At 48.0% G+C, this 27,604-nt stretch overlaps 4 protein-coding genes across 6 annotated transcripts in view; 2 read left to right on the top strand and 2 right to left on the bottom strand.

Moving 5' to 3' along the window:
• Nucleotides 1-259: 259 nt before the first annotated feature.
• TEX45 (testis expressed 45) lies at nucleotides 260-5,758 on the bottom strand. The gene is made up of 9 exons (XM_049807063.1): nucleotides 5,224-5,758; nucleotides 4,594-4,697; nucleotides 4,314-4,408; nucleotides 4,107-4,222; nucleotides 3,640-3,758; nucleotides 3,239-3,440; nucleotides 2,191-2,276; nucleotides 1,472-1,641; nucleotides 260-272 (listed from the first exon to the last, which is right to left on the bottom strand). Exons 1-9 carry the CDS (start codon nucleotides 5,756-5,758, stop codon nucleotides 260-262), a joined length of 1,440 nt encoding a protein of 479 aa, XP_049663020.1.
• Nucleotides 5,757-9,582, top strand: PEX11G (peroxisomal biogenesis factor 11 gamma). Its single transcript, XM_049807068.1, is given in 6 exon segments — nucleotides 5,757-5,792; nucleotides 5,795-5,965; nucleotides 6,044-6,232; nucleotides 6,318-6,496; nucleotides 6,697-6,747; nucleotides 6,944-9,582. Coding segments are annotated over 6 exon segments (852 nt in total). The 3' UTR covers nucleotides 7,170-9,582.
• On the top strand, nucleotides 7,010-13,574 carry LOC126041449 (ectoderm-neural cortex protein 1-like). The gene is made up of 3 exons (XM_049807062.1): nucleotides 7,010-7,087; nucleotides 10,177-11,988; nucleotides 12,965-13,574. Exons 1-2 carry the CDS (start codon nucleotides 7,085-7,087, stop codon nucleotides 11,959-11,961), a joined length of 1,788 nt encoding a protein of 595 aa, XP_049663019.1. The 5' UTR covers nucleotides 7,010-7,084; the 3' UTR covers nucleotides 11,962-11,988; nucleotides 12,965-13,574.
• An 8,240-nt stretch (nucleotides 13,575-21,814) lies between these two features.
• ARHGEF18 (Rho/Rac guanine nucleotide exchange factor 18) overlaps nucleotides 21,815-27,604 on the bottom strand; it is a 41,594-nt gene continuing 35,804 nt past the window's right edge. For all 3 annotated transcript variants that reach the window (XM_049809429.1, XM_049809433.1, XM_049809430.1), the window contains 5 exons: nucleotides 27,467-27,514; nucleotides 26,397-26,864; nucleotides 25,355-25,682; nucleotides 23,490-23,612; nucleotides 21,815-23,401 (listed from right to left, as the gene is read on the bottom strand). In XM_049809429.1, the coding sequence (XP_049665386.1) occupies nucleotides 23,241-23,401; nucleotides 23,490-23,612; nucleotides 25,355-25,682; nucleotides 26,397-26,864; nucleotides 27,467-27,514 (1,128 nt within the window). In that variant the 3' untranslated portion in view covers nucleotides 21,815-23,240. The remainder of the gene's footprint in view (nucleotides 23,402-23,489; nucleotides 23,613-25,354; nucleotides 25,683-26,396; nucleotides 26,865-27,466; nucleotides 27,515-27,604) is intronic.

Below are 27,604 nucleotides of genomic sequence, written 5' to 3'. Positions count from 1 at the left end.
TAACGTGACTTCATCTTATCTCTGAGTCACAGACACTGTCGACGTGCAACTGGTACGTGCGGGTGGCTCCATCGGCAGGGAGGGGTGTCACGCACCACCAACCATGCTGGCAGATTTCACATCGCTGGGGGAATCAAAGAAAGGCTGTTTGGCCTTCCCGGTTCAGGCATTCCTGGGGCATTGCTGGAAGGGGTGGGAGGGGACCTCAGAAAGCAAAGACCCTTACCCCAAAAGCCAGTTGTACTTTCTGTGTCTGAAGTCACATCAAAATCCACATGAAAAAGAAAGTGAGTAACCACAGGGTCCTCCCAGCGACAGCTCCCCAGCCAGCTGGTTCCACCAAAAGGGTGATGTTCACCATTTATCCCCAGTGAACCCTGGCCGCTTCTGTGGTAGCACAGGTGGCAATGCCACTTCAGGGTCACATAAAAGTGACGAGGCAGACTGCTAGCAGATGCAAGTCCCTGTTACTACACCAAATGATGCAGCTGAGGTGTTTAAATCGAGGCGTTAGCAATGTACCAGTGTAAGATATTGATGTGAGGTGCCTGTGTGCTTTTGCAAGACTTGAGTATGCGGCTTCTTTGAAGTACGTGTGGAGCAAAGACTGTCCCTTTCCTGAGGGATGTAGAGTCAAATCCCAAGAGAAAAGCATAGGGGGCTCGTGGACCCAGCCACTGCTCACACACAAACTGCAGGACCTGGAAATGGTTTAGTAACCTGTGCTCAAATGCTTTGGTGCTGGCTCACAGCACACATGAATCAAGCCCATCTGCTTCAAAAGGCTGAGAAGAGTTTGTGAAGTGGCAGCTGTGACAAGGCAGCAGCTAACCCTGCTCACTCGGCCCCCCAAGGGAGGGGGCTGACCGGCCCACACCGATTCCTCTTTAAAATATCTATAGTCCAAACAGAGTTAGTGCAAACTCAGCATTCAGGAAACCCACGTGAGTTATCAACTCAACAAAAATACATGGCTCACCTCTAGGAAAACAGCCCACTCATCATAAGCTGGGGAGAGCTACCTCTCTGCCCAACTGTTCACTGACCTTTGGTTTCAGGCCTTGACACCAAAATCCAAACAGATAATGAGGGAATATTCCAGCCCACACACAGCCCTGACAGTGCCTCTCACTTTGCTTCTGATCTCTTGCCCTTTCTCTGAGCTTCTCCCTACCCCACCTGCTTCCTCTTGCCCCAGTGCCTGCCTAGAGGCACTCCTTGGGTCTCGCAATCCAGAGAGATGTCTCACCCATGCCTTTGGGCTAATCTCCCAGTGTTTATTCTTGCTGTCACAACACCAGCTTGTGTCCTTATCCAGTTTGAGAAATAAATGTTCCCTGTAAACACACACACAGGCCAGGAGCAGGGCACCAGGATGGCTAACAGGTAACGCGAGGTGTAGGCAGTCCGCAGTGCAGGAAGTTCTGGGCGGTCACTGAAGAAGGGAGAACATCATGGTGCGAAGAGCACCTTCCTTCGGGGACAGTATTCTCTCAGGGTCCCCAGGGGGACGCAGCTCACTTGGGAGCTTGCTTTTTGGATTTCTGCTGGGCCTCTGGACTTGGGCGTGAACTCATCTTTCTGCTCAGTCCTGAAGAGGTCCTTTGCCCTCCAGGGTAGCCCCAGGTGTGAGTATTTGATCTGAGAAGAGAGCAAAGCTTTCAGCACACGGGGACGGGGCTGGGGAAGAGGCAGGTGATAACATGGAACCTGGCAGCCCCTTACATCTGAGCCCCCTGTTGCTACCTGAGGGGTCACCTCCCCGGGCAGCTGCAGTCTGTGCCTGCCTGCATCCTATCTCTCTGGCAGATGCACAGCCTTCTCTGCTGGTGGTGCAAAGAGACGTTTACCCTGGCTGGACGCCTCTAGCCATGCCAATTTTCCTCCTCTGACCTTCTGTGGGGGACCAGAATCACCTTCCCCCTCCCTCCAACATTTCTTCACTTAGGGATTTGGTTGCCTGTCTTTCCTCTCCCTTCAAAGATTTTTCTCAGCTATGACTCTGCTCCCCACAGAGCATTTACTTGAGACTGGAGGTAGACAAGATTTGATCCATGGCTGTCCCATCTCAAGTAGCTCAACAGCACACACCAAAACTGATGATGTTAATGGGGAGGCTATAGCTTTGCTTGGTATAATCCCACTTCCCCAAGCCCCCCCGTGGTAAATCCAAGCCTATTAAGGCTGTACCTGCTGTAGCGTGTCTTCGGAGAGTCGTTGTTTCTGCTGTCTGTGTGGGACCAGCATGGCCTGCGTGGTTGTGACAGAACTTTCACCTGCTGACAGATGGAATTGAAATAAAAAGTAAATTCAACCCAGTAAATTAGGAAGCAATGTCAGAAAAGCTTTGCAGTTTGACTCGCAGTCACAGATCTGCATGCATTTCCATTAATGAGAGGAAAAGACAGGCTTTGCCATCAGCACTTTGCTGAAAACCTTTGCCCAGACAGAAACCAATTCTCAGGGTGAGGAGGTAAATGAAGAAATTCACATGGCAGTTACAGGAATATCACTCCATATGCTAGTTATGGAGCTGCTCCAGAAGTTTGGGGCCAAGGAAAAGATCAATTCAACTGTGATCTGTTCCACATTTAGTAAAACAAATGGCTTAAAAACAGATACACGGCATAAAGGGACCTCTCTCTTAGCTACAGAGTACTGGCCATCAGAAACAGGAGGTAACGTCAGAGAAGGATTTTCTTAATGCCTTCCATGACCAGCTCTAACCACATCCCTTCCTGAGGTTGCAAAAGCAGAGCTTTTGATCAAAATCCTCTCCTTCCTCCCAAATACAAATGCAAAACAACTTCTAAAAACAAATGTAGCAAGGGAGAAAGATCAAGCCGCTGCTTCATGTCCCAGAAATCATTCATGTCACCTGAACATGCTAAATGTTGCTGTAGGATGGCAGTGAATGCCTATGGCTGGCACGGGCATCAAAGTGGCTGGTAAGTGAGATGTCATTTGGGGAGGTGAAAGTGCCTGAGATTAGGAGCCGCTGTGAGAACCAGCAGCAGCAGGCATGGGGCTGAGCATGGCTGTCCTGCCTGGCTTTAGGGCAACAGTCATTTTACTAAAGACGTGATGCTGCACCAGTGCCTTCCTGCCATCTCCAGCCCAAGATGTCTGGGCTGCCTCCTTTTCCAGAGCACCAGGCATCGCTGTCCCTTGCACAGAGCTAGGAGAACCTCAGCAGTCTTCATCTGTCACCACGACCATCTGAGCAATGTGGCCTTACTGTGGTAGTTGAAGGGGATATGGCTCTTGCGGTGTCTCTTGCTGTCTGCCATCACCCTCTGGCTCTGGTGGGGTGGCTGATAGTCTGACTGCTGTGTTGTGCTGAAGAAATGGGAGTCTGAACGCTCATCTCCCAAGCAGACATTGCTTCGATGTTTCCGAAGTAGCAAGTCAGGCTTCGGTGCAAAGTTCCACCTGTCAGTCTGGAGAACACAAAAGCTGCTTTAACAGAAACAGGCCGTAGCTAGGAAAGGCACCCTATTGCACATTACACCCTGCACAGCCCAGAGTGGGGAGGGGAGAAGGGGCAACAGCATTGTCTTTAGGTGCCAGAGTAGCATATGTAAAAGAAGAGAGGGTCTCCACCAGAGAAACACCCACACAGCAAAGCTGGGAACAGACCTCTGGGTAGGAGAGCTTTGTAGTAGTAGTTCTTGCCAACACTCGATTTCTCTCAGGGTCTACATCACCTCTGGGGATGGATGAAGCGTATTTGTTTGGACGGACAGTAATTACAGGCTCTGGCAAAAGCAAGAGTAAAGGATGTCAGAGTACTCCAGTCTCTGAACAATTTATAGCTACAGCAGCTTTTCCTCATGCAATACAGCACAGGAACGAATACAGCTCTTCAACCTGACAGGGAAGTGGACTGAGGATGAAACAGAGCCTCACAGTGACAACACTGCTGCTGAGTACGTAAAAACTATAAAACATTAAAAATATAAAATTATATACATATTATACGATTGCATTATATCTTTATCTATAATTCTCTCACTAAAACCAAGTGACAAAACCTGCGGTTCAGCTCATTATAAACCTCAGTAGTTGTCTGCACACATTGCCTCTGTGTCACAGACTTGCCCTACCTAGACTGTGCACTGGGAAGAGCTCTGACATCAAGGTGGAGAATCTGGTGCAACCATCCCCCAGCTGCAGGTTTGTGCGGTGGAGCTGGGAGGCAGCACGTTCCTTGTCATAGACTCTGCAAGATATCAGGTATGAGCTGCTTAACTAGCAACATTCATCAGAAAGAGCAGTTCCTGGGGATGCCCACCAGGTTCTCCTGCTGATACCTGTGTGTCTTCTTCTCTGGGGCACGGTAGGCATGCTTCTGCTCGCTCACAGATCCACTGCTTCTGGGATCCCCAAATTTAATAGGAGACATGCGCTGAAGAGAAGCCAAGAGAGCTACAAAACAGCCACTTAAAGCATAATCCCTTTGTTTCCCCTCTCTGTCTTTCCGTCCATCTGGTTTTCAGTGGCACAGATCCCACCCCTTTCAGGACAGAATTCAACATGGGGACGTGCTGCCCTTTAACTGTGTCTTGGTCCTCCCCAAAATCATGCTGTTACCTTTTCACTTGGCTTTTCAGGTGGACTCCATTCACCCTTAAACTGTGCTTGGTAAGAAGTGCGGTAATAGGACTGTCCATCCCCTTTAATAGTGGGAACACATCCTGCCAACCAGCCAGAAGGGGAAATTAAGGGCGTTATTTCTAAAAATGCTCTATTTACCCTTGTGAGGAAATATTAATGATATTGGAGCTGCAATCTCGAGGCAGCTGCTCTTTTAGCATTTTAGTACTACTGAATCTATTTCGTATAATGAAGTGGTAAAGCAATTGACACCAGCTTGCAGCAAGGTGAGCCGCAACACGGTGGAATGTGGATGCAGTCCATCAGAACCGATGCAGCTCTGGCATGAAAACTGCAGCATCTGAGGATGCAGCAAGTGTGGAAGACAGCCGGAAAGGCTGCACAGCAAAAGCTTGGCTAGCGAGTGGCTCTAGTTCGTGCTATTAACCTGTCTTATGAGCATCAGATTGATTTACTCAGCTATAAAAAGAGAAAGCAAAATAACCAAATAGTCAGCATGACTCTGAGCCAAGCTACCGACTCCGCCGGGTGCCCAGGAAGCCTGCACAGCACCGAGGACCGCGGGGAAGGTCTGTGGGGGACAGACCGGTCTGTAAAACAGCTCACCCCTGTGCAAGTGCCATGGCCTGGCAGCGGGCTGGATCTCATGTGCTGGGTATGAGAAAGTATAGACGGATGGAGGGAGCCTTATTTTCTCCCTGTCTCCACATGGAATGTTATCCTTCCATTTCTTGGCAGTGGGCAGGGGGGGTCTCTGAAGGGGGGTGTGGGGACAGGGGAAGCTCTCCCTCATCGCTGAGGCGAGGACGCGGATACGGGGGTCTGCATGCATGCGGACACGCGATTCTGGGGGAACAACCGGGGCCACCGGCTGCAGGGGCCTCTCTGGAAACGCCCGGCGAGTTTCCGAGCAGGCTTCCCCACCGTCGCCCCGCGTCGGGCTCAGCACCCACCCACTGCAGGGCGGCGGGGCCGGGGCCGGCCTGTAAACTCCCCAGAAAGGGGGGAACTGGCTGTGAGAAAATGGCCGACGGACGCTTCCCGGCACCCGACGCTCAGCCCCCAACTGAATGTGGGATGCCTTCAGGAAGGGAAGGCCCGTGAGGGGCTCCGGGATCACCGGCACGGCGCCGGCCGCCATGGCCGAAGAGGCTAGAGGCCGCGGCCGGGCTTCGGGGTAACCACTAGGCCCCGTCGCCATGGCGACGGTTCCGCCACCTTCCCGGCAAACCCCGCGCCGGCTCCGAGGGTGTGTGTGACGTCACATCCCGGAAGCGTTGCTATGGCGGCGGCAGCGCTCAACGGCCTAGTCGCCGTGTTAGAGACCTACCGCGGCCGTGACCGGGTGGTGAGTGACGGAGAGCGGCCCGGTGGGGCCCTGCCCTGCCGGTAACGACGGGGCCTTCACCGGGCCGTGCCTCCGCAGGTCCGGGCTCTCTGTTATGGCTGTCAGCTGGCGGGTGGAGCGCTGTCCAGGCCGCAGGCCTCGCCATCCGGGCTGCCCGGGAGTCTCCTGGTCGTGTCGGCCCAGCTGAGCGCCTGCCGCACGGCCCTGCGCCTGTTCGACGATTTCGCCATGCTCAGCTACAGCTGCAGTTACGGGCTGGGCCCCAAGGTGAGCTTGGGGGCACGGGGCGCACCGGCAGCCTTCCCGGTTGTGCCGCAGGCGTCAAGGTGTGTCCCCACCATGCTCCCCGCAGGACGAGGACGGCCTGGTGAGGGGGCTGTCGGTGCTCTGCAACCTGGCCAACCAGCTCTACTATCCCTGTGAGCATGTCGCATGGGCGGCCGACGCTGGCATCATCCGCGTCGGCTCTCAGAAGTGGTGGACTGTGACCACGGCGCTCTGGGCCTTCTCCCTGCTCCTGGGTGTCCTGCGGTAAGGCTGGCTGAGGTGCCGCGGTCTGCAGCAGGAAGGAGATGGACAGGGGATGAGCCGTGTTCCCTGTAATCAGGCTAAAATGAAGGACCCTCTCGGCTGCAGAAGGGTGCTCTTCCTCACAGATGCATTTAATGCTAGAGAAAAAAAATCCCTCCCTTTTGATGCTGTAGGAGAAATAACTCTTGTCTTGTTTCCAGATCCCTGAGAATCTTGTTCCAGTTAAGAAGAAAGCTGAGGCAGCACAAGTGGTATGATTTCCCTCCTTGGCTATACAGCTAATTTAACCCAAATACATCTATTCTCATTTGTGAGGTATGGCTAATTATTATTACATGATGGGCTACACAGCTAATTTAACCCAAATACATCTATTCTCATTTGTGAGCTATCACTAATTACTATTACATGATGGGCTATCACTAATATTACTTTTGCTTCCAACAGCACATCTTCTCCTCTGAGTCGAAAGGAAATGAAAGCCCAAGCGAAGGCTGAAGTTTTGAGCATCCTCACCGACGTGGCAGATCTCTGCAACGCCATCCACTGGCTGCCTCCGGGATTTCTTTGGGCTGGACGCTTTCCTCCATGGTTAGTAGGTCTCCTGGGGACCATATCTTCCCTGATTGGTATCTACCAAGCATCTAGAGGAGGAAATTCTGAAGCTGTATAAACCATAATTAAGCTTCAGGAGACCAGTTTCTACATGGTAAAAATGCCTTTAGTGAGGCAGGGTGTATTTTAACTTGCTTGGGTGTCGACAACTGTAATTTCACACATCCTGTAATTGGGATTATAGTCAAGATGTCTATTACAGCAAGGATTGTTTACGGTTAACACTTTTTATTACTCTTCATCAGAGAAATCTTTCAGGCGAATCCTCCGAAAATCAAGACATCTCCTAGGACTGGTAAAATAGAGGGGAAAAAAGTCACTTCTATCCTTCCTTCCTCTGTCCCAAAAGATAAATGCAACCCTCCAGTCTTTGCTGTCACTTAAAAGAGCACAAAGTCAGCATTAAGCAGAGAAGTGGCCACAGTTCTGTCACACAAAACTTCTGAGGGATGGATCCAGTGAGTTCAAGCTCCGGGCTCAGCGCTTGGTGCCTCCTCTGAACCAGGGAGGTGACCTGTATCATGGAAGTTTCTTCGTCAGAGAGACGTTGGTGTTTGAGCCCAGAGCAGATCCCCTAAGCGCAAAGAGGAGCAAGCAGTTATTTGGTTTGTGACGGTTGTGTTTCTTTAGAGGTGAGAGGGGAAAGAAGTAGCAACTGTAAGCAGTGCCTTGTGAAGCTTTTTCTAGTCTGTGTTGCTCATTTAAAGAGAAATACTGGAAGTTGAGACTTGCCGCGGAAAGGAGAAGCAGCACTGAGTCTCCAGCTGTGCCTTTACGGAATGCCACCGGGTGGAGCTCTTCCACCAGGCTCTGGCAGCAGCCAACGGACTTGGTTTTTTTTAAAAAAAAAAAACCCAGCACATTTATTAATCACCTTTCAAAGGACCAGTCGAACCAATGCCAAGATGAGTTTTACAGTTATATTTCTAGGTGGTGCCAGGAATAAATGAGACGAACGCTTCAAAGGTGGCCTTGAGTGATCAGTCCTTCTGATAACGGGACAAATGTTCTTTATCTGGTTCTAGAAAGCTCCAAACAGTGCCTGGGTGACAGAAAACATTTGTGGTGCGTTAGCTGCAGCTCCCCATCTGTTACCAGCCTTCCTTCTCTTGAAATAATTCAGAGCACCTGACTAACTGTCACAAAAATGCATCTTTTGAAAACAGTTCTGCTTAGTCTGTGTGGTGCTCGTGCTCCCTGCAATGCAGTACAGCGCACACCATGTTTCCAGGAGATTTAACCTCTTTTTTGTTGTTGTTGTTGTTGTTATTGTTGTTTTTGGCACAGACGCAGGAAACTATCTCCTGCCTCTGCTCAAAGAGCAGAGCGAGGTCTTGATACGCTTTATCCTTTGCCCTGTCCTTGCTGTTTTTCTGGACCTTCACCCCGCCAAGTGCCCCAGAGGATGCCTTCCCGACCCTGCTCAGAATTTGGCGTCAGATTTACATGTTTTGGTACAACTCAGAGTGTGGGCAGGCATTATCTGGAAGAGACTCTTTTTTCCTCTAGTCACACCGCAGGTCTTGTGCCTGAAGAGGCAGAACACCTGGGTCCTGCTGCTTGGGGACAGCTGTAGCTACTGCCCAGTCCTGTCACCCGCTGCGGTGGCTCCTGCTGCAATTTAGTGGGTTTTTAATAAGAAATCAGATTCCATCTCTTTGTATTCTTAACCCCGTGAAACCGTTCTTTCAGAACACGGTCTCCTGCTTAGCATGGGACAAGGTGTAGCTATAGCGATTTAAGAAAAGCCCAAATACGCACACCTCCGATGCCAAAACTCTAAACCATGCTTTTTATTTTAATGTAGAGAAAGGACACTGTAAACTGGCCTAAGTGTGTTTGCTTCATCTGCTTCCTTGTTGGGCGATTTTAAATTGCAGCTGATGAAGCGCAGGACAAACTGAAACATGCAAAACCTGCTAATTCAGAAATTTGTATTTTTCTGTGGAGTGCTTTTGGTCCCCATTGATACATAATATTTAAGCACCTATGGTGGCTGCTGCTGACTGTCCCGGGCAGCATGCTCTCTTTTTTTAGCACAAACCCTTGCTGGGCAGACCCCATCCTCCCAAAACCTCCTGCTTTTTTTTTTCCTTTTTTTTTTTTTTTTTTTCTGCTGCGGCCATCAGCCCAACTCAGCTCCTGCATTGCCCCATGCAAGAAAACATTTGCTGAGCAGGGATGGTTTGTTCCGGCCGTGACCTCCCTTTGTCAGCAGCCCGTTAGCAGATGAGCTGCTGATTCCAGCCCAGAGCTCCTGATTTTATGGCCCCTTTGTGGCCGTGGGGGGGGACGACACCCACACCACTCCATGACCAAAGCTGCAGGCGGCCTTTATGGGCATCGCGGCTGCCCTACCGTCCCCCTTTTCGGCTGCTGGCTCCTGCCTAAGCCTTGCTGCAGGAGGAAGCGGTGAGAGCTGCTCTTGCTCGGGGGGAGCAGCGCTGCGAGGCGGAGAAATGGAGCTGGGGGGGGGGATACGGACACGTTGCCGGTGGGCATGAAGGGGTTAAAGCGCGGCGCATGCGCACGCCCCGCCCTCGGTTTCCATTCACAAAAGAGCGAGGGGAGGGCGTTGAAGTCGCTGATTGGTTGTTGTGCCGCGCCTGTCGGGGGGAAAGGGGCGGGGCTGACGGTGGGGCGGCCACGCGGCGGCGGCGGGGAGCGGTGGGTGAATGAGTGAGTGAGTGAGTGCGGCGGGACCGGAGAGAGGTGCGGGATGGCGGGGAAGGGTGGGCACCGGTAGCACCGGGGAGGGTATATCGCCCACTCGGTACTAGGCAGGGGCCGGCGGAGCCGTACCTTGCACCGGCGTTCGGTACCGGATCGCCCGGTGCTCCGCTTCGGTCTGCGCTAGGCGAGTACCGCCGCTACGGGACGCCTCCTCCGAGGTCCCCCCGTTACCGGTCGGGGACCGTACACCCGTCGCTGGCTTCTCTCTGCGGTCGCCGTCCCGCTGCAGCCCTCCGGCGTGACCCCAGCTGCACCCCCCCCCCCGCCGGTCCCGGTTCCCGGTGACCGCGCTCCCGGCCTTTCCCTGCTGACTCTCCGGTTTTTCCTTGCAGAGCAGCCTCAGCACCATGTCCGTCAGCAGCCACGAGAACCGGAAATCCCGCTCGAGCTCCGGCTCCATGAACATCCACCTTTTCCACAAACCGGGCCACGCCGACAGCCTCCTCACCCACCTCAACCTGCTCCGCAAGCGGCACCTCTTCACCGACGTGGTCCTTCGAGCGGGGAACCAGGCTTTCCACTGCCACCGGGCCGTCCTGGCTTCCTGCAGCCGTTACTTCGACGCTATGTTCAGCGGGGGCCTGAAGGAGAGCAGAGACGCCGAAGTCAACTTCCACGATTCCCTCCACCCCGAGGTGCTGGAGCTGCTGCTGGATTACGCCTACTCGGCCCGGGTGCTGATTAACGAGGAGAACGCGGAGTCCTTGCTGGAGGCTGGGGACATGTTGCAGTTTCAGGATATTCGGGATGCTTCGGCCGACTTTCTGGAGAAGAATCTTTACCCCGGGAATTGTTTGAACATGCTGCTGCTGTCCGATGCCCACTGCTGCGAGCGGCTGCTGGAGCTGTCCTGGAGGATGGCGTTGGCCAACTTCACCTCGCTCTGCAAGACCGAAGACTTCCTCCGCCTGCCCAAAGACAAGCTGCTGGAGCTGGTGGAGAGCGAAGAGCTGGAAGTAGAGGATGAGACGCTGGTCTACGAAGCTGTTATAGGTTGGATCCGGTACGATTTGCCCCGACGCCATGAAGTTCTGCCAGAGTTGCTGCGTTCCGTCCGCCTGGCCCTTCTGCCCGAGTCCTACCTGCGGAAGCAAGTGGCCTGCGAGAAGCTGGTGACCAGCCACAAGCTGGGGGAGGAGATCGTGGCCGACGCCGTACGATGCAAAATGAAGATCCTGCAAAATGACGGCCTGGTGACGGGGTGCTGTGCCCGACCCCGCAAGGTCAGCCAGGCCCTGCTGCTGCTCGGCGGCCAGACCTTCATGTGCGACAAGATTTATATGCTGGATCATAAAACCAGCGAGATCATTCCTCGTGCCGACATCCCAAGCCCTCGTAAAGAGTGCAGTGCCTGCGCCATCGGGTGCAAAGTGTACATCACCGGCGGCAAAGGCTCCGAGAACGGCGCTTCCAAAGACGTCTGGGTTTACGACACCCTCCATGACGAGTGGGCGAAAGCTGCTCCCATGCTGGTGGCGCGGTTTGGCCACGGCTCCGCTGAGCTGGACCACTGTCTGTACGTGGTGGGGGGTCACACGGCAGTGAGCGGCGCCTTCCCGGCCTCTCCCTCCGTCTCTCTCAAGCAAGTCGAACACTATGACCCGCAGCTGGACAAATGGTCCTTGGTGGCCCCTCTCCGAGAAGGCGTAAGCAACGCCGCCGTGGTGGGAGCCAAGATGAAGCTGTTTGTTTTTGGTGGCACCAGCGCCAACCAGGAGAAGCTGCCCAAGGTGCAGTGCTTCGATCCCTGCCAGAACCGCTGGACGGTGCCCGCCAGCTGCCCCCAGCCCTGGCGGTACACGGCCGCCGCCGTGGTGGGCAGCCACATCATTGTCATCGGGGGGGACACGGAGTTCTCCGCCAGCTCCGCTTACCGCTTCCATAGTGACACCTACCAGTGGTCCAAATTTGGGGACGTCACCGCTAAGCGCATCAGCTGCCGTGCTGTTACGTCGGGTAACAGACTGTACGTGGTGGGGGGCTACTGCGGGGCTCAGCGCTGCAAAACGCTGGACTGTTACGACCCATCATCTGACACCTGGAGCAGCGTCACGACGGTGCCTTATTCCCTCATCCCCACCGCCTTCGTCAGCACCTGGAAGTACCTGTCTGCCTGAGCCACGGCGTGGCGAAGAACCTGGAAGGTAAAAAGTTGCGGATCAAGCCAGAACTCCTCTATATAACTTTGCGCTGCACAGGGGTTGAACCCCGAGGGGCAGCTGCACGTGGATCGGGACTGGAGTTGTCCTAGAGAACAACCTTGTGTGAGCGACAGCTCCAGAAACGTGCTTCCAGGCTGGTAGTTTGGGATCTAAAACCCTGCAGGAGAGAGAACGTCTCTTTAGGTGCTGAAATGCTGCGGGGAGAAGATTAGTATAAATAACGAGACACTTAACCTGGCATCCTAGCCCTTCCACTGAGTCTCGGCCTATGCAAAGATTTTGGGGAATGCTCTCTGTGAGGAGGATTGGGTGTCGTCCCGGGTACAGAAAACTCGTGGAGTTGAGCGTTATGTTAACAGGCAGTCTGTCTGCAGGAGCTGGGATAGACCCTGCGGTGCCATGGGGGACTGGCTGCTGCTTTTAGCACAGCCTCCTCCTCCTGGTGCCACGGTTAATCTGCTAGTGGCACCCAAATGTCTTGTGGGATGCGAGGGCTGTGAGCTGGTGCCAGAACAAGATTATAGCTGGGATTTAGTCCCAGAATGGTTGGTAATTGCATTTGTAAGACAAGCCCCGTCTACATATAAACACAAGGTTTCTCCGCTTCTAATTATTCTCTGGTGTCCCTTTCAAGCCATTTCTTTCCTGCTACACAGTGATTAACTTTTCAAAAATTTGCAACTGGAATTAAACCTTTCTAAAGGCTCTGGGCAGAAAAGATGCCAGTGAATCACAGATCCCTGCAGGCTTTTTCTTTTCCCCTTGCAAGAGATGTACTACCCAAATGAAGTTGTTTAATGTAATAAAATATCCTGCAATACCTATAGAAAATTCCTGGACGTAGAGGGAAATACGCAGCAGTCACTCCATGATAACAGCGTTTGAGGTTTTTGAGGCTTGGGGAGTGTTCTCGGGTTTGCTGCACGCTGGTTTCACAATACTTTCTTCTGCACTACAGGCCTCACACCTGATTTTGCCAGTGTCTCACTTCACTGAGGATCCAGACAGAAGACACGGGCAGTAGGAACGCCTCCTCCTACTTAGCAAGTCTGTGAACTGGATGCCAGCCCTTACGTGGATCTCATTTAGCATCAGCAGGGCTCACGGCAACACAGCTTTGGCTTTGAACTGCTTCTGCAAATCCCCTTCGTTCAGACCAGGCAGGGGACAAGCACGGAGGGACCTCCTCGGACTGGCAGCTTGTGCCGTCCCTTGAGACGGCAAAAGGTTTCCAAGTTTTCTCCTAACTTGTGTGGTCTCAGAGCAGGAACCAGAGGAATCTTTTTTACTTCTTTCGTTGAACATTTTGTTTTAAGTGATATTTACTAGAAAGGACAAAGGAAGCTTCTAAGTAACTGGCAGCAGGCTCTGGACTGTGCTGCTGTCTGCTGTGACTTGGAACGCAGGCAGCACCAGAGGCAGTTGCCTGAAATGTCTTAACACGTGACAGTACTTTGCCCATGGGCTGGTTCTGTACTTTTTTTTTTTTTTTTTTTTTTATACAGCAGTTGTGTGTGTTTATTACTCAGCCTGGAGCTGCTACAATAAATCTGAATAAAATCCATCGTGTCCTTTGCCTGCTCTGTATGCTTAAGCTGCAAGTTTTCCCAGCCCATGGTTGAGATAACATTTAGCAAAATAGCGAAGAACATTCCCTGCTTGAGTCCAAATCTTCATCAGCCATCAAGGGCTCAGATCTTCCTATCTCTTTGTAACACAGGCCATAGGAAAGCTCAGGTCTCGTACTGCCTTCTAGCTTTGAAGGAGACACAAATCTGTTTAAAACTTCAAAGAAAGATCAAGCTATTCTCTGCCCTTACCTGGTCACCCTCTGTGGAGCTGGGTTTCCTCACTGCCAGAAAGAATGGAGGAAAGCGCTGCCACTTCTCTCCCCGAGGTTTGGGTGCTCCGGGCCCTGCTGCAGGTGATGGTGGGGGCAGCGGTCGGGAAGGAAAAGCTGTGTTAAGGGTGGGAGGTATGAGACAGGAATCGGCGTGGTCAGAGGAAACAAGCACCAAAGGTGCAACCAACTGTCTCGCCACAGAAGCATGGTTTGGGTGTGATCCATTATTCAATTTCAGAGTTAAATAAATCAATGTCACAACCCTTCCTTGCTGCTAGTATAGGCAAGAACTGGCAAGACGGGAAGGAAGAAAGCTGCCCTGTTGCTGGTGGCTGAAGCAGATAAACCGACTTCATTTCCATCCTCTTTTCTGATGCCTCTGCCATTTTCTGCCCCCCAGGCTGGGCCTTTTTTTTCATATACCCTTGCTGTGCCGCCTCTCCCATCGCTTGCCGAGCCTAACGGGAGGCTTGTGCACCAGGCTGCGGGGAGACGAGCCCGCAGCTTGCCCTGCAAACCCAGCCTGGAGCACTACAGGCAGCAGCATGGACTCATTTAGGTTGGAAAAGACCTTGAAGAGCATCGAGCCCAACCATCCGACAGCTGGAGCGTGGGGCAGCTCCCAGCTTGGCCATGTCTCGCACATGCAAGTGCAAGCAGGCTTGCAGCCCGGGGGAAAGTCACAGCACGGGACACGGCTGGGACTAGGAGCCAGCACGAAGCATCTCCATCCCTGCTAGCAAGCCGGGAGCTGCTTCACCTTTATTATATCTACAGCCATTCCTGAGGGTCGGACAAAGTCCGACTTTGCTCAGCAAGTCAGAGGAGCAGAGGTTTCGTTCACGGCCATTTGAGCAGCAGCTGTTTTATTTATGCTGCCAAGCAATAAAGTTTGGCTCCCGGCCACATCCGCCTTTTTGCACCAGGGACAAAGTTGCTTCTAGCAACATGGGTCTGTCTGCCTCCTGCTCCTGGCGCTGGAATGTTATCTGAGCCATGCTTGCGGCATTTTCAGCTAGGGGAGCGAGCGGCCCTGCTGCTGAAGCCTTTGCAAGCGTCTGTGAATCGTTTCCTCATTTCAAACTATACTTATGGCTAACTACCTCTGAGGGAAAACCAGCACTTCAAGCACACCTGGGTTTGGCTGGTCCGCGGTGGCTTCCCACTGCTGGCAACAAAGACAGCCAGAGCTGCGTTTCGTTGCCTTCATCCTCCATCGTCTGGCAGAAAGCCCCATGCTGTCCCTCCTGGCAGGAACCAGCTGCCGGCGGGGAGCAGCCCTCGGGAAAACTAGACACCTTTTACTTTTGCATGCTTGACGTCGTCCCAGCAGACCTGTTTTCCCAGTTTAACATTTCCATGCATTGATCCACTCACTGCTTCAGTGCTAGGGCCAGAAGATTTAGGCCAACTGGGCTGCAGGTGAATTTGGTTTAGGGGTTAATTTGGTTACTGGGACAGAAATCCTTCTGAATTAATAGAATTCATTTAGAATCTTGACATAGGTCAAACCTAGGCCTCTCCTCCTAGCCCAGAACCCTGCTAGAGTGCCAAGGCAGCACACAGCCTTTCTCCCTTCTCCACTGCGGATGGTCGGTGCTAGGCAAAAAACCAGCACAGCGGTAACTGAGAAATTCCCTTTTCTGGCTAACATTGGATACGGATCATTCAAATGTTCTGCAGTACACCCACCATGCAGCTAGCAAGGAACGGGACTACGCGCTACTGTTACGACGACAATTCACGGCAGCTCAGGAAAAACAAAGCACCAACTACGCACCGTGTGATTTTGTCCGTGACTTCACATGTTATAGAAGGGAAAAAGGACATTAAACATCTATCTGTCTCAAATTCCCTGAAAGATTTGCATATCACATGCAGCCACTGGGGATAGCTTCAGGTCTAGCAACACGCTCTGCCCTGTAGAGTGAAAAGGCACCAGCTGCTGCTCCGGCACGGAGAGGCACATCCACGTTGTGCTGCTCAACGAGGATTTTTTTCACGCTCCTCTGTACGTGGAGCCCCGTAACAAAGCGATCCCTGCCCTGTTTGAGCCTCCTGTGCACGCAACGCTGTCCCAGAGCCAGGGACCGTGCGTCGCGCGCTCCAGCACTGCCAGCTCCAAGAGGATTTGGGCTTTTATCCTCTGCCAGATCCCATGGGCCCAGAAGCAGCAAACAATGTAGGCACCACACAAGGACAGACCCCCCCATCCCTTGTCTGTTGAGCCTCGGGCTGGCCCCATCGCTGGGCTGAGAAATTAAACCGGATTTGAGTCACAGCGGTGAGGAAAGGGAAAGGCAGAAAACAGCACATTCCCACTGTCAGAGCACACTACGGAGCCGATATCCTCTGTGCATGTTTGTCCTCAAGCATCTGGGCTGCCGATGAATCTCAGATGCACGTATGGGAACCATCAGCCGCGTCTCACCCACATGAAAGAGGAAGGTTTAGCATAAAGCTGGTCATTGCCTATGGCCTCAGAATGATTCATCCAAATAGAAAGAATGTGGTTTGGGTTTCGGGTTAATTAGCTACAGATTTGAAAGAGAGACAAGGCAGGGCGGAGCTGCTGGAATACTGGTATGAGCAAGTTAACAGCTCTGAAGGCACCGCCATCCATCCTGACATCACACCCTCTCCTGAAATCACACCCTTCTTGTGAAAAAGGGGTAATGTGTCTCACAGCCCAGTGACAGCGTTATCAATGATACCGTCAGTCAAGGTGTTTGCAATCACCAAAGGAATGTCTGCCCCGCTGTTGCGGCAAGAACTGAAGCATAACACAGAAACACCCACGCTCCTTTGAACACCGATGGCTGCAGCAGCACCAAACTTCTAACAGATGCAAATTCTGCCCAAGATTTAAACTTGCCCCTGCTGAGTTCTGGGCTGCGGCAGTCGGGCAGTTCCCAGGGGGAATCTGCGCTGCCGGGATCTCTCTTGGCCACGTTAACCCTGGATCTCCGCGATCCAGGTTCTTCTGTCTTTCTAGAAACAATTCCTACTGGTCTGACCCACGATTATGGCTGCAGGAGAGCACGGCGCAATAAGAAAATAAAAAGTAAACCCACTGCTCTGGAAGCAACTCCTCGTAATTTCTGTCCTGGACTGTCCCTCTCAGCTGTCCCCCATGAAATCACTCCGATTCCATTTCTTGCTGCTGAAAAATATTTAGAAATGGGCATGAAGTCACTCGCCTTGCTCTAGCGACAGACGGCGAGGTCTGGAAGCGCACAGAGGCAGTGACCTCCAGTGGCCACTGCGGCTCGGCTCCCTGGAAGCTGAACAGAGCAGAAGCAGATGTAAGAAATACTCTTAGAAGAAGCGAGAGCAAAAGCTTATACACACACACACTTAAAAACTTCACTCGCTAACACATCAGTCTGTTACTTCCCATAAAGATCAAGTCATATTTTAAACACTGGTGTGCCTAGAAGTTTTTGATTATTTGCATATGTTGGAACAGTAGAAAAACTTGCGTTTTTCCAATTGAGTTCCAGTTTGTGCTGCAACCCAGATGTCAACCGCACTTCAGAGACGGAATAATGCAGACTGTATTCTACTGACTCCTGCACACAAAGAACCTGGGTCCTCCAAAGATGCTCTGATAGACACAAAGGCTTATCACTGTGCAAAGTGATTTGCAGAGTGCACCACTGGCACTGGCACATCCAAAACTGGCTGAAGATTTTCCTTAATGCTGGCTACAGCGCAGGATTCAGATGATAAAAATCATACCTCTTCCTTCGAGAGCACCGATCCAAGTCCCAGTTCTCCCACTCTCCCAAATTTTGCATCTGTTCTAATCTCTCTATAAATTATTTGAGGTTACAGCTTTTGGGTTAGCTTGCCAGTATGCCAGAAGTGGGGATTTTACCAGGAAACACAACTTGCTGACTCTGGAGCTGGGAAGCACTGCACCAGCCAGAGGCCATGGGATGGTGCCGGGAGTGAGAGCTGCCAAATTGGCACAAACACTAGGGAGAAAGTTTCTATTTTTGTTATACTTGTTCCAAATGGGAACCGATACTGTCTGGGACAGAGCCAGGCATGTCTCAGACTGGCACCATGCAAAGTACCTACATGCTAATATAAGCAGCTTTGTTAAGTTCATGCTCTTGCTATTATGCTGAGTTCAGACATTTTGAGACCAGCTGATTTTTTCCTGGGGTGCCCACCTCACTGGCAAGGTCTGCAGCTATTGGTATCCTCCACTTAACACCTCCTATGCTCCATCCTCTCCTTTGGAAGAGTTTTGTTCGTACGGCATGTTATTTCTGCCCAGGGTAGAAAATGAGAAGCATGAGAGAAGTGGCTGCTGCTTTGATCTTTGGTTGAAATAGAAAATAATAAATATTTTTATATTTATATATATAAAGGCAGTCAGTTTTCAAATGTTGGGTTTTTTTTTTTTTTTATTGCTAGAAGTTGGTTTCAGTCCTATTGCAGCTCTGAAATCTTTCAGTGGAGAAACATTGCAATCATTGTAAAAATCATCATTTGGTGTGCTAAGATCAAGTTTACAATTAATCAGGAGTGCACAATTCAACAGAATATTAACATTTAACCATCAACTTTACAAATAAAATAGACTACAAAGATGTTGCTACTGCAGTATCAACAGTAAAGGAATTATTTACAATGTTTACACCCTAACAAAAAACAAAACCAAACGCTTCCCCAACAAAATGGTCAATTTAACCATGGACCATGATTATTTATTAAATCTTTACAGTGCAAGGTGGGCCTAGAAACCAGACCTAAGACGAAAGAGCATCAAGAGAGTTCACAGCTCGGAGTGAGATGCACGCAGTTACACCAACAGTATCTACTTTCATGAGAGATTTCCTTCCAGGTACAAACAGAAATGGAATTTGAAATAAACTTTTCTAAAGTGCTCCAATTTCTTCCAATACAAAAATATAAAAAACTGATTTATAAACATGGCACAAATGGTACAAACCAGAGCTCACACAAACCGTATTTGAAGAATAACATGCTGATGGTAAATGATAAAGAGCCGCCAGTGATTACAAAGATGTTGGGTCTGGCCTCAAAAGAGAGAGCAGGGGAAAAGGCTTTTCTTTTATCTATTCAGCAAGAAGCTCAGGCAAGGATAGCACATGGTTACCTGGCACCAAGAAGACTTTTTTCTTGTAAATGTGAGAACTGCTGGGGAAGACAACAAAACGCTCCAAATTCCCTTGTATGGGGGCACAACACACAGGGACTCCACTGAGCAGCACCAGGGAGCCTTAGCTCCTATTCCGCAGAGTTGAAAGTAGAATTGAAACAAAAGATCTATTTTTAACCCTTTCCTAGTTTAACTTTCAACTTTCACTGTAAATGCAAATGACAAACACCAAGCTCCATGTATGCAGGATCATCTGACTATTACTCGGAAAGACAAAACTGTCTGCAAATTATTTAGAATTGCTCCTACCTTTGCAGGAATGCTATTACTTTGATGAGCAAGCATCTCTAGAAATACCAATTCTTCTGCCTCACATTGGGAAATGATTAGCAATCTCAATTTGTGGGACATGCCACAACTACAATCCACAGATAGCACAGTTAAAAACTAGGAAAGCATTTACAATACGCACAGGGCAGATGCACTCGGTACTAGTGAACATGGAGGGATCCTCAGTCCAAAATACAAAACGACCACCTTCCAGATGGGAAGGGAAAGAGGAAGCATCCTTTACACCAGGGTAAAACTGAAAATCAGAACCATTGAAACAGCCTCTACATTGCAACATCACAATATTAAAGGACAAACATGACAACAATTTTAAGGCTGTGACACAAAGCAAAGAAGGTGGCAGTTCAAAGCTCATGCTGTATCTCCTCTACACCCCAGCTCAGAAAGAAGCCAAAAGGCACCTGGGAGGCACAGAATTTTGAACGGTCTAATCTTCAGATATCACTTAAAAAGAAACTTCTATCTGAAGTAATAAAAAAGTCAAATAGAAAGGATATGACTCAGAATCAATAGTAGGTTACTTAGCCCAGGACACAGCAGTATTTTGCAATCTAATTTGCCTAGAAAATTTATTTTTCTAGGAACAACATTTGAGTAAAGAGTCCAAAACTAGTTCAACTCAGCTGGAGTGATAATAATTTCACAGGTTTAGTTTTGCAGAATTGAAGAGATGACCCATTATTCAGTTAAAGAAAATCTTTCACTTGCTTCCCTCAGCCTTCTATAAATAATTTTACCATACTCTGGTATGGTAAACTCCACACTAGCAATGATATATCACAGCATTTACTAATTCTAAAACCTTCTCCGTGCTGGGTATGGTACTGGACAGGAAGCCACATGAATACCTAGCATGGCACTTAAATGATTTTGACCCAAGTGAAAAGAAATGCAGTCTCTATTCAAGGTGAAGAGTTTTCATAAAGCCAGCTGCAGCTAGACATGTGTACTGAAGACAGATAATGACTTTTACGGTAATTTCTCAGTTACAGATTGAAGACCCATATTCCAAGGAGCTTTTGGGGTGCTGAACCAACAGCCTAGCCTGTAACGATTCTGGGTCCCTTTACTAACAGCTAGAACTTATTTGAAGCACTGCTGACAATTAGTATTAAAATAGTTATGTTTAAGTTAAAACATTAAAAGAAACGAGACCTCACCGCAGACTTTATTTTCCAGATGTCACTGTTCTATATCTGAGTTCAGTCATTGCACAGAAGAAGAAGAAGAAGAAAGTAGCCAAACCAACCCCTTCAGTCCATAGAAAACTCTCCCCCATATTTTAGGACAGGCACAAAATGAAATTAAATAAGTGTTTCCAAAAATTGTTTTCAAATACCCAAACAGACACATCCCTCTTTGGTTGAGGTGGTTTATTCCACTGATGCAACTTAGCTTTAGGCTAAACCTCCTAAAAACCTGGTAATTTAAGGCAATGGGGGCATAGAGTTTTCACTAGGAGTGGCCCAAACCACACCACAAAGGAGAGAACATACTGTGCATTCTTGCTGCTTCACTGTATGTTTACAGGAGAAATTACACGGGTATCAGAGATGACTGGAGTCTCCACATCAGCCAATTCAAAAATCGGTCCTGTAGAGCTGCCGGATCTCACACGCTGGCTTGATCAGAAGTTACATTAATTTTAAGAAGAATTCCCCTCCATTCCAACCTAGCTTTTAGGAATGCAAAAAATGAATATAGGGTAGAACTATGTTCTAACCATCACCAACATCATATCACAACAACGCAAAAATCACCATGTTCCCCATACTGTTTTCTGCAAATCTAGCCACTGATAATCTGCGTAAATTCTGCAATGCTGATGATTTACCAAGCAGTCCTTTGGTATTATAGTGAAGTGTGTCCAATTTCATAGTAATAATCTGTTGGGGGGTGGGGGAGTATCACCAGCCTGGTAACAAGGCAGATGGTTTAGAGTTTCCTCTCACTGAACTCAGTGCCATTGCTTCAGGTTTATACCAGTATCACTTTGCAAAGAAAAAGACCCTTAAATCCAAGAAGTGTTACAGCAAGGAGTGCTTGCTCCCCAAGACCAATTCAGTATTTTGTAGCTTATCTTTCCCCTCTCACACTGACCAGTAAATTTGGGTTTTTCAATTTCTTGTCTGAAGACAATAACCCAAATTATCACCACCTGAAAATAAACTCTGTATTTTCTGCTGAAAATTTATAATGTTTCTTGCGCTGTAACTACTGAAATAATTTTAAAACTTTCAAGAAAAGTGAAGTTACAACCTTAAAGAACATTACTAGCATCACGTAGGGCCTAACCACTGAGACAGCATCAATGATTTGAGGAGATTGATGCATTGGCATTTGATGCCATTGCCACACAACTGAATCGAGAACTGACCAGGCATTCCATCCACTGGTGCTAAAAATCACTTTAAACCAGAGTTAAAGATATGAAAAAGACATATTATCAATCATGTTCTGAAAGGTATTAACCCAAGTTTTTAAGCTCCAAGATACTGATTTAATTCTGTAATAACACCCTCTAAACAATCTCTCCTGTGCACAATATATCTGACTGGTCACATTCAACATATATTGGAATACACATCCGTAGGCGATGTGTGTAATAAAGAACTGAGATACAGAGTGAAGTAATACAATACAACAAAATGACTGTGCAAATTACTACAAAGGGAAATAATGCCTTTTGAGCAGAACACTTAACGTCATCACTATTCCATGATTAAGAACTGACCCATTTAACAAGAGGTATCAAAGCTGGTTTAGCTGTAAGCAGCTAAGCCAACACAGGTTTAGCTAAGAGTATTTTTTTAAATATTTTTTTAAAATTTTAAAACCAAACTGTTTCCCTTCATTCCTAACACAGTACTGCAGAGAAGTCCCTGCAGTAACAGCAGCTTTGATATCTTCTGGTACTTGGAGTAAAGTCCCAACAAGTTAACAGACAAACAAAAGATGCAGAAAACTTAGGATTAAACAAGACAATAAATTACTGCATTCAAATGCTTCTTATACATGTCTTCAGCAAAGAACAAAATCCAAGTCTCTAAGTTCATTCTGAACCAACTCAAGAGTTTTGCTCGGGAACCTGTACTGCTCTCACTAACTTGGAGAGCTACCCAACATCTCCAGGGAGACAGGTATCCCAGTGCAAGCTGATGGCCCATGAAATGTGCATTTAGTCCAACTCCTCATTATCGTTGTATATTCTCACATGTCCAACCCTTCTCATCCACAAGCAGGTGGAGCTCCTGACCCTTGAAGACTCTGTTAAGAAGCTTACCTTCTCTCTTCCACTGTACCTGGCCACTGAGCATGTGCTCCACTGAATTCACTAGAGAAACAGAGACGCTAGACTGGCTCCTGTGAGCAGGTATCACAATGCCTGTCACGCCTGGCTGTAAGGAGACTGGCTTGCTAGTCAACTAGTTATCAACACACTGTTAGCATAATCCATTACTGACCGTGTACCTGTGAAAACAGATTTAAAAATTTGCAGCCATTTTGGGGCCCACTACTAAGATTTTTACATAAAAATCTGCGCGGTTCAACATCAACTATAACAATTTACAAGATGGTGCCCACAAAGAGTGTACATTCTCTGAAAAGAGCACATTGCAATAAATGGCAGCATTTTAATATGCTCTGAATTTATATACCCATGCCATGTGTCAATACATTTCCATGTTTGGAGAATTTAAAAGCAAATTGTTACTACTGTGCCCTCATTCTGAGCTGCTGGCAGAGAAGCCAACAAAGTAGAACAGTAATCCTGGTCTGGTCCTTGCCAGTAGTAACGGGGCAGGGTGAAAAGACATCCATGTCAGGTCTCTGTCACGTTGAACACTGGGGCCTGAGTTCTTAAAACAGTATGTCAGAAGATTAATCTTTAAGTGGAAACAATCAGAAGAAAATCACATCTTCTTTGCTGGTATCATCTTGCACATTTAACAGACTCGGCTGAGAGGTCACCAGGGTCTGAAGGTGAATGTTATTGGGCTTGAATAGGTTCGCTGAGGCAGATGAAAGTGCTTCTGGCTGAGCATCTGTAGGGCCATACAATTCTATAGGAAAAAATGGAAGAAGACAGATTCATGACACTGCACAGAGCCTGACGCATTTCCATGGACATGCACGTTGGTCAAGACATACCTGGCTGGAATGCAGTGGTCTGGCTGCTTGGGAGGACTGGACTTGCTGCTCGTCTGCCCCTCAGGACACCCTCCTCTCGTCCAACAAGCCTGGGGGGAAGCAGCTGCTTCTGATCAACAGATGCTAAAGAAAATATTTTACAAATTACTATTTGAGGCTAGCAGTACTTCACAAATTTCACTATTTCTTGCTGGGGCCCACTGTACTGACACCTTTGCATATCCAAGGAAGCTGCTATACCACAAAGAGCCGGTGCTTCTGTTGCAAGTTACTTAGATTTTCTCTTCAGCTGTTTAGACCATGAATACTTTCTCCTCTTTCTTGAGGACTTCTAATTCAGTTACTAGCAGCCCCTGACAACCACAGATTTAAAACCTAGTATTATAAAGCACAGCAGAGGAAAAAAAAATAAAAATCTTTGTCCCTAGCATTCAAATAGCAGTGGCTATTTGTGCTACTTTTAACACGCAGAACTGATGAACTTTTGTCTCTGCTCTCCATCTGTCTCACAGCTGCTCAGCAGCAGAGTACATTGATTCTGGTGTTATGGCCTGTCAGTTTCTTAATTTCAACAATAAAAGCAATTCATGACACGATTACTCTGGATCCAAAGAACTCCTCTCAGTACACATTCCTTACACATCACAAAAACCAAATTCAATACACAGTATTTTGCCTCTGGTACAGAAAGTTTTGTTCCATTTTGTTCTAAAATCTACGTATGGACATAACAAGCATGCATCCCACTAATGCTCATGAGAGAATAGAGACCAATATATTTGTTTTATACCTTTCATATAAATTACAGAAAAACACCATTAAGTACATTTCCACTGCAAAGATCAATACGTAAGAGCTATTAAAAAGAAACTTGGGGAGATGTGGTATTAGAGCTTTATTTTCCCTTTTACTAGCATTTGGTATTCAGGGTAAGAGGATATTAGGCTTCATTTATGTGCAAAAACATAAGCAGGTTTGCAATTGTACTCAACTTTAGGCATGACAGAGACAGACGTTTCTACAATGTGCAAAAGACTGTTCCCCTCCCCTCCCCTACATAGCTTTGGCCTTGAGTCCGCTATAGCAGTGTAGGCCCAAGTGATGGGTAAGCTTGCCAAGTCTGAATCCTACACAAAGCTAAAAAGATAATTTTGCAAGTTAAAATTATAGGCCATTCTCCTGAACTGGCAGTAAGGCTATTTTAACCAGTAGAGAAAAAGTGGTTTTTACTGCATCTGTCATTGGCAAAGATCACTACTTTAGTACCTAGCAGTTAGCAGCAGAAATTACACCATGACAGGGTGACTGTATTTTTACTTGCTTCTATTTGTGACAAAATTAGCCCCTTTCAACTCTACAACATGCACAGCATCTCAATTCTGGCCTGGAAATCTGTATTTAATGACTGACTGGTGCTAAGAAAGGCATTGCATTCAATATTGTTACAACTTTGGATGGATAGTGAGAAAAGGTTAAGCCACAAAACATTTCACTCAGGCAGAACAAGAGGGTTTTTTTCTTTTTCTTTTTTATTTTTTTTTTTTCCCCTACCCCTTTTAACACTACAGTTAGGCAAGAAGATTTTTACATCCAGGTTTACAACCTCTTACCATCAATTCTGTCCTGCTGGATTACAGAACTTCATTTTCAACATTATCCATTTGGGCTAGATTTCCAATTTAAATAGTATACACATGTAACTCCTAAGTTAAGGATTTGAAAAGCCTACTGACTGCAGTAAGCACACTAACAATTTGTAGCATATTAATTTCTCGGTTCCGCATGGGTAGCCAGAGGTTTAAACTGCAGTGTTCTGTCTCCCTGTAATGCTGGCAGAGATCAGAAATGCATTTAAATACACTTACCTGAACTGTCTGTCCTATGAGATGCTTTGCTCTTCCCACCTTTCTCTTTGCTTCCTTTTGTAAAAGTGGCGAGCTTAGTAGGAATCTGCTGCTGGACTGCAGCTGGTTTCTGTATCTGGTTAGTTGCACTCAGGAGATGTATTGGCACTTCATTCTTCAATGCAAGAACCGGACGATTCTCCAGGGTGGTACTGTCCCTACGAACCAAGTCTGGTCGTTCCAGGTAATCCATCCCAGAGACGCTCACTCTCACAGAGGTTTTCAAGACAGGTAGAGATGGTTCCACGCCTTCTCCATTGAAGCTAACAGAATGACTTAGCATCTGGTTCTATGTGAGGAAAAAGGCATTCTAAGTCAAATAGGTATTTTCACACTTTCAGATACAATGAGAGACCACCCTCAGCCCTGAAAACATAAAGCACTTTCTAGTGAAAAATGCAACTGGTTAGACGAAGCCCACAGCATACTGGCAAACAGAAAGAAGAGCAAGATTGTAGGTCCTCGAACACTGAAAAGAACCTCAGCAGCTCTAGACTGTTTAATATTGCACCTAGCAAAGGAAGGCAAAAGCATACTGCATTAGGTAATGATAAGATGGACAGAAAGCGGGACTTTACAACAGGAACAAATGAGCCATTTTAATCAGACTCCAACCTTCACATTTTGAAACAAAAGAAATATTTTTAGAAATCAACCGTACAAAATGCTACCAATGTAGTACACCTTCTGCAATCACCTGCCTGCAATAGGGCAGTGCCTGTATTGAAAAAATCCTCAATCAGCCATGTTCAAAAATAACTTAATCTCTGTTTCTGTCTTTGAAAAAATATTCCCATTACCAAATGTCTCAGTGGAATCTCACAGACACTGGGGAACTGCCAAGCTCTGATCTCTCTGACAATTGCCATCACCAGCTATTTCAGATGATGGTTTAAGGAGCCCGGTAAAATGCAAACATAGGTTAGTTCTGCAAAAAGGGCAACCTTCATTCAGAAACAAGCAGGTTAACAGAAATAAAACTCCAAGACAACGAATTCCTCACCTGTCCCATTTCTGGGGAGAATGTGCCTGACACTGTGTTCTGCTTCTTCAGCTTCCTTAGCTGATCCAGACGCTCCTTCTCTTTCTCAACTGCTCTCTGAGCTTCCCGCAGTCTCTCTAGGTCATGCTGATAGGCCTCCCGCTGCCTCTCAAGTTCTTCCCTGTCCTGATTCAACTTCTCTCTCAGCTGCCGAGTCTCCTCTTCACGCTCCTGCAGCCGAGCTTCTGTGCTTTCAAATTCCCTCTGCTGCCGTCCCCTTTCCCGTTCCAGGCGTTGCTGCTCCAGCTTCAGCTGGCTCTGAAGTTTCTGTACATTCATCAGTTCTTCTCTCTGTTTTTCAAAGTTCCGCTGTTTCTCCTGCTCTAGCAGCAGATTGCCTCGTGTAGACTGCAGCCGATATTGCTTCTCCCGGTCCACCATGGTGGCTCGTTGCATCTCAATGTAGCTGTCCTGCTGAGATATCACTGCCTGGAGGGGAAATAAGAAGTTCAGCATAACGCACATGGGTTCAAAAAACACGCACAGCTAAACAAAACACAAGAGCATCTACCAGATTAGATGACAGATACTTTTGTCTTCAAGAGCAGATCTAACTTCCAGCTTGTACAGCCCATCGTGACTGACATGATACTGAAGATGGACAAGCAAATAAGTTATGCTTACATATGTCCAAATTAACATTTCTTGCACCTAGAACTATTACTCTGAATCCAATCAGTGAAAATATTGCTGATTACAAGGTTACAGTAAAAACAACTAATACGTACACACATGTGTATATCAACCACAATTTTAAGAGGAAATGAGCATAGAAAGCAGATGGAGCTCAAAGTAGCAAAAGAATTGCATTTAAGTGAGCAGGAAAAAGGAAACAATTACTTAAGACAACAGATCTAACACTTCCTCCAAAATACCAGACACAGTGTTTGTTTCCTTGAGTCTCAGGTCTTAAACTCTGCACTTCGCTCTAGCTTTAGGGGATATTTTCAAGGTAGCTCCTCTCCACACCTGCATAAATTTTATTACATTTAATGCCTAACAAACCTCTTGGATAGTAAATAGTGGTTTACCTGAAGACTGAAGAGCAACTGTAACAGTGTTTGTATCCTCTGGACCAGCTGAAGAGGAGGTGAGGTAGGGAGAGGAAAAGAGACGTTAGACACTTGAACAGAGCTCTGTTTTGACGCATTAGACTTTTTTAAATTTTT

This window comes from Accipiter gentilis, chromosome 8 (genome assembly GCF_929443795.1).
Source record: "Accipiter gentilis chromosome 8, bAccGen1.1, whole genome shotgun sequence".
Classification (NCBI taxonomy): domain Eukaryota; kingdom Metazoa; phylum Chordata; class Aves; order Accipitriformes; family Accipitridae; genus Astur; species Astur gentilis.
The sequence above is the reverse complement of the archived record's forward strand: the minus strand, read 5'-3'. Positions and strand labels throughout refer to the sequence as shown.

Excerpts from the sequence above, each read along its gene's own strand:
- TEX45 (XM_049807063.1), bottom strand. The coding sequence starts at position 5,758 with ATGGCGGCCGGCGCCGTGCCGGTGATCCCGGAGCCCCTCACGGGCCTT. Across the intron at positions 4,409-4,593 it reads CTGAAAAGCCAAGTGAAAAG|CGCATGTCTCCTATTAAATT; the intron begins GTAACAGCATGA and ends GCTTCTCTTCAG. Across the intron at positions 3,441-3,639 it reads CAAAGCTCTCCTACCCAGAG|ACTGACAGGTGGAACTTTGC; the intron begins GTCTGTTCCCAG and ends TGTGTTCTCCAG.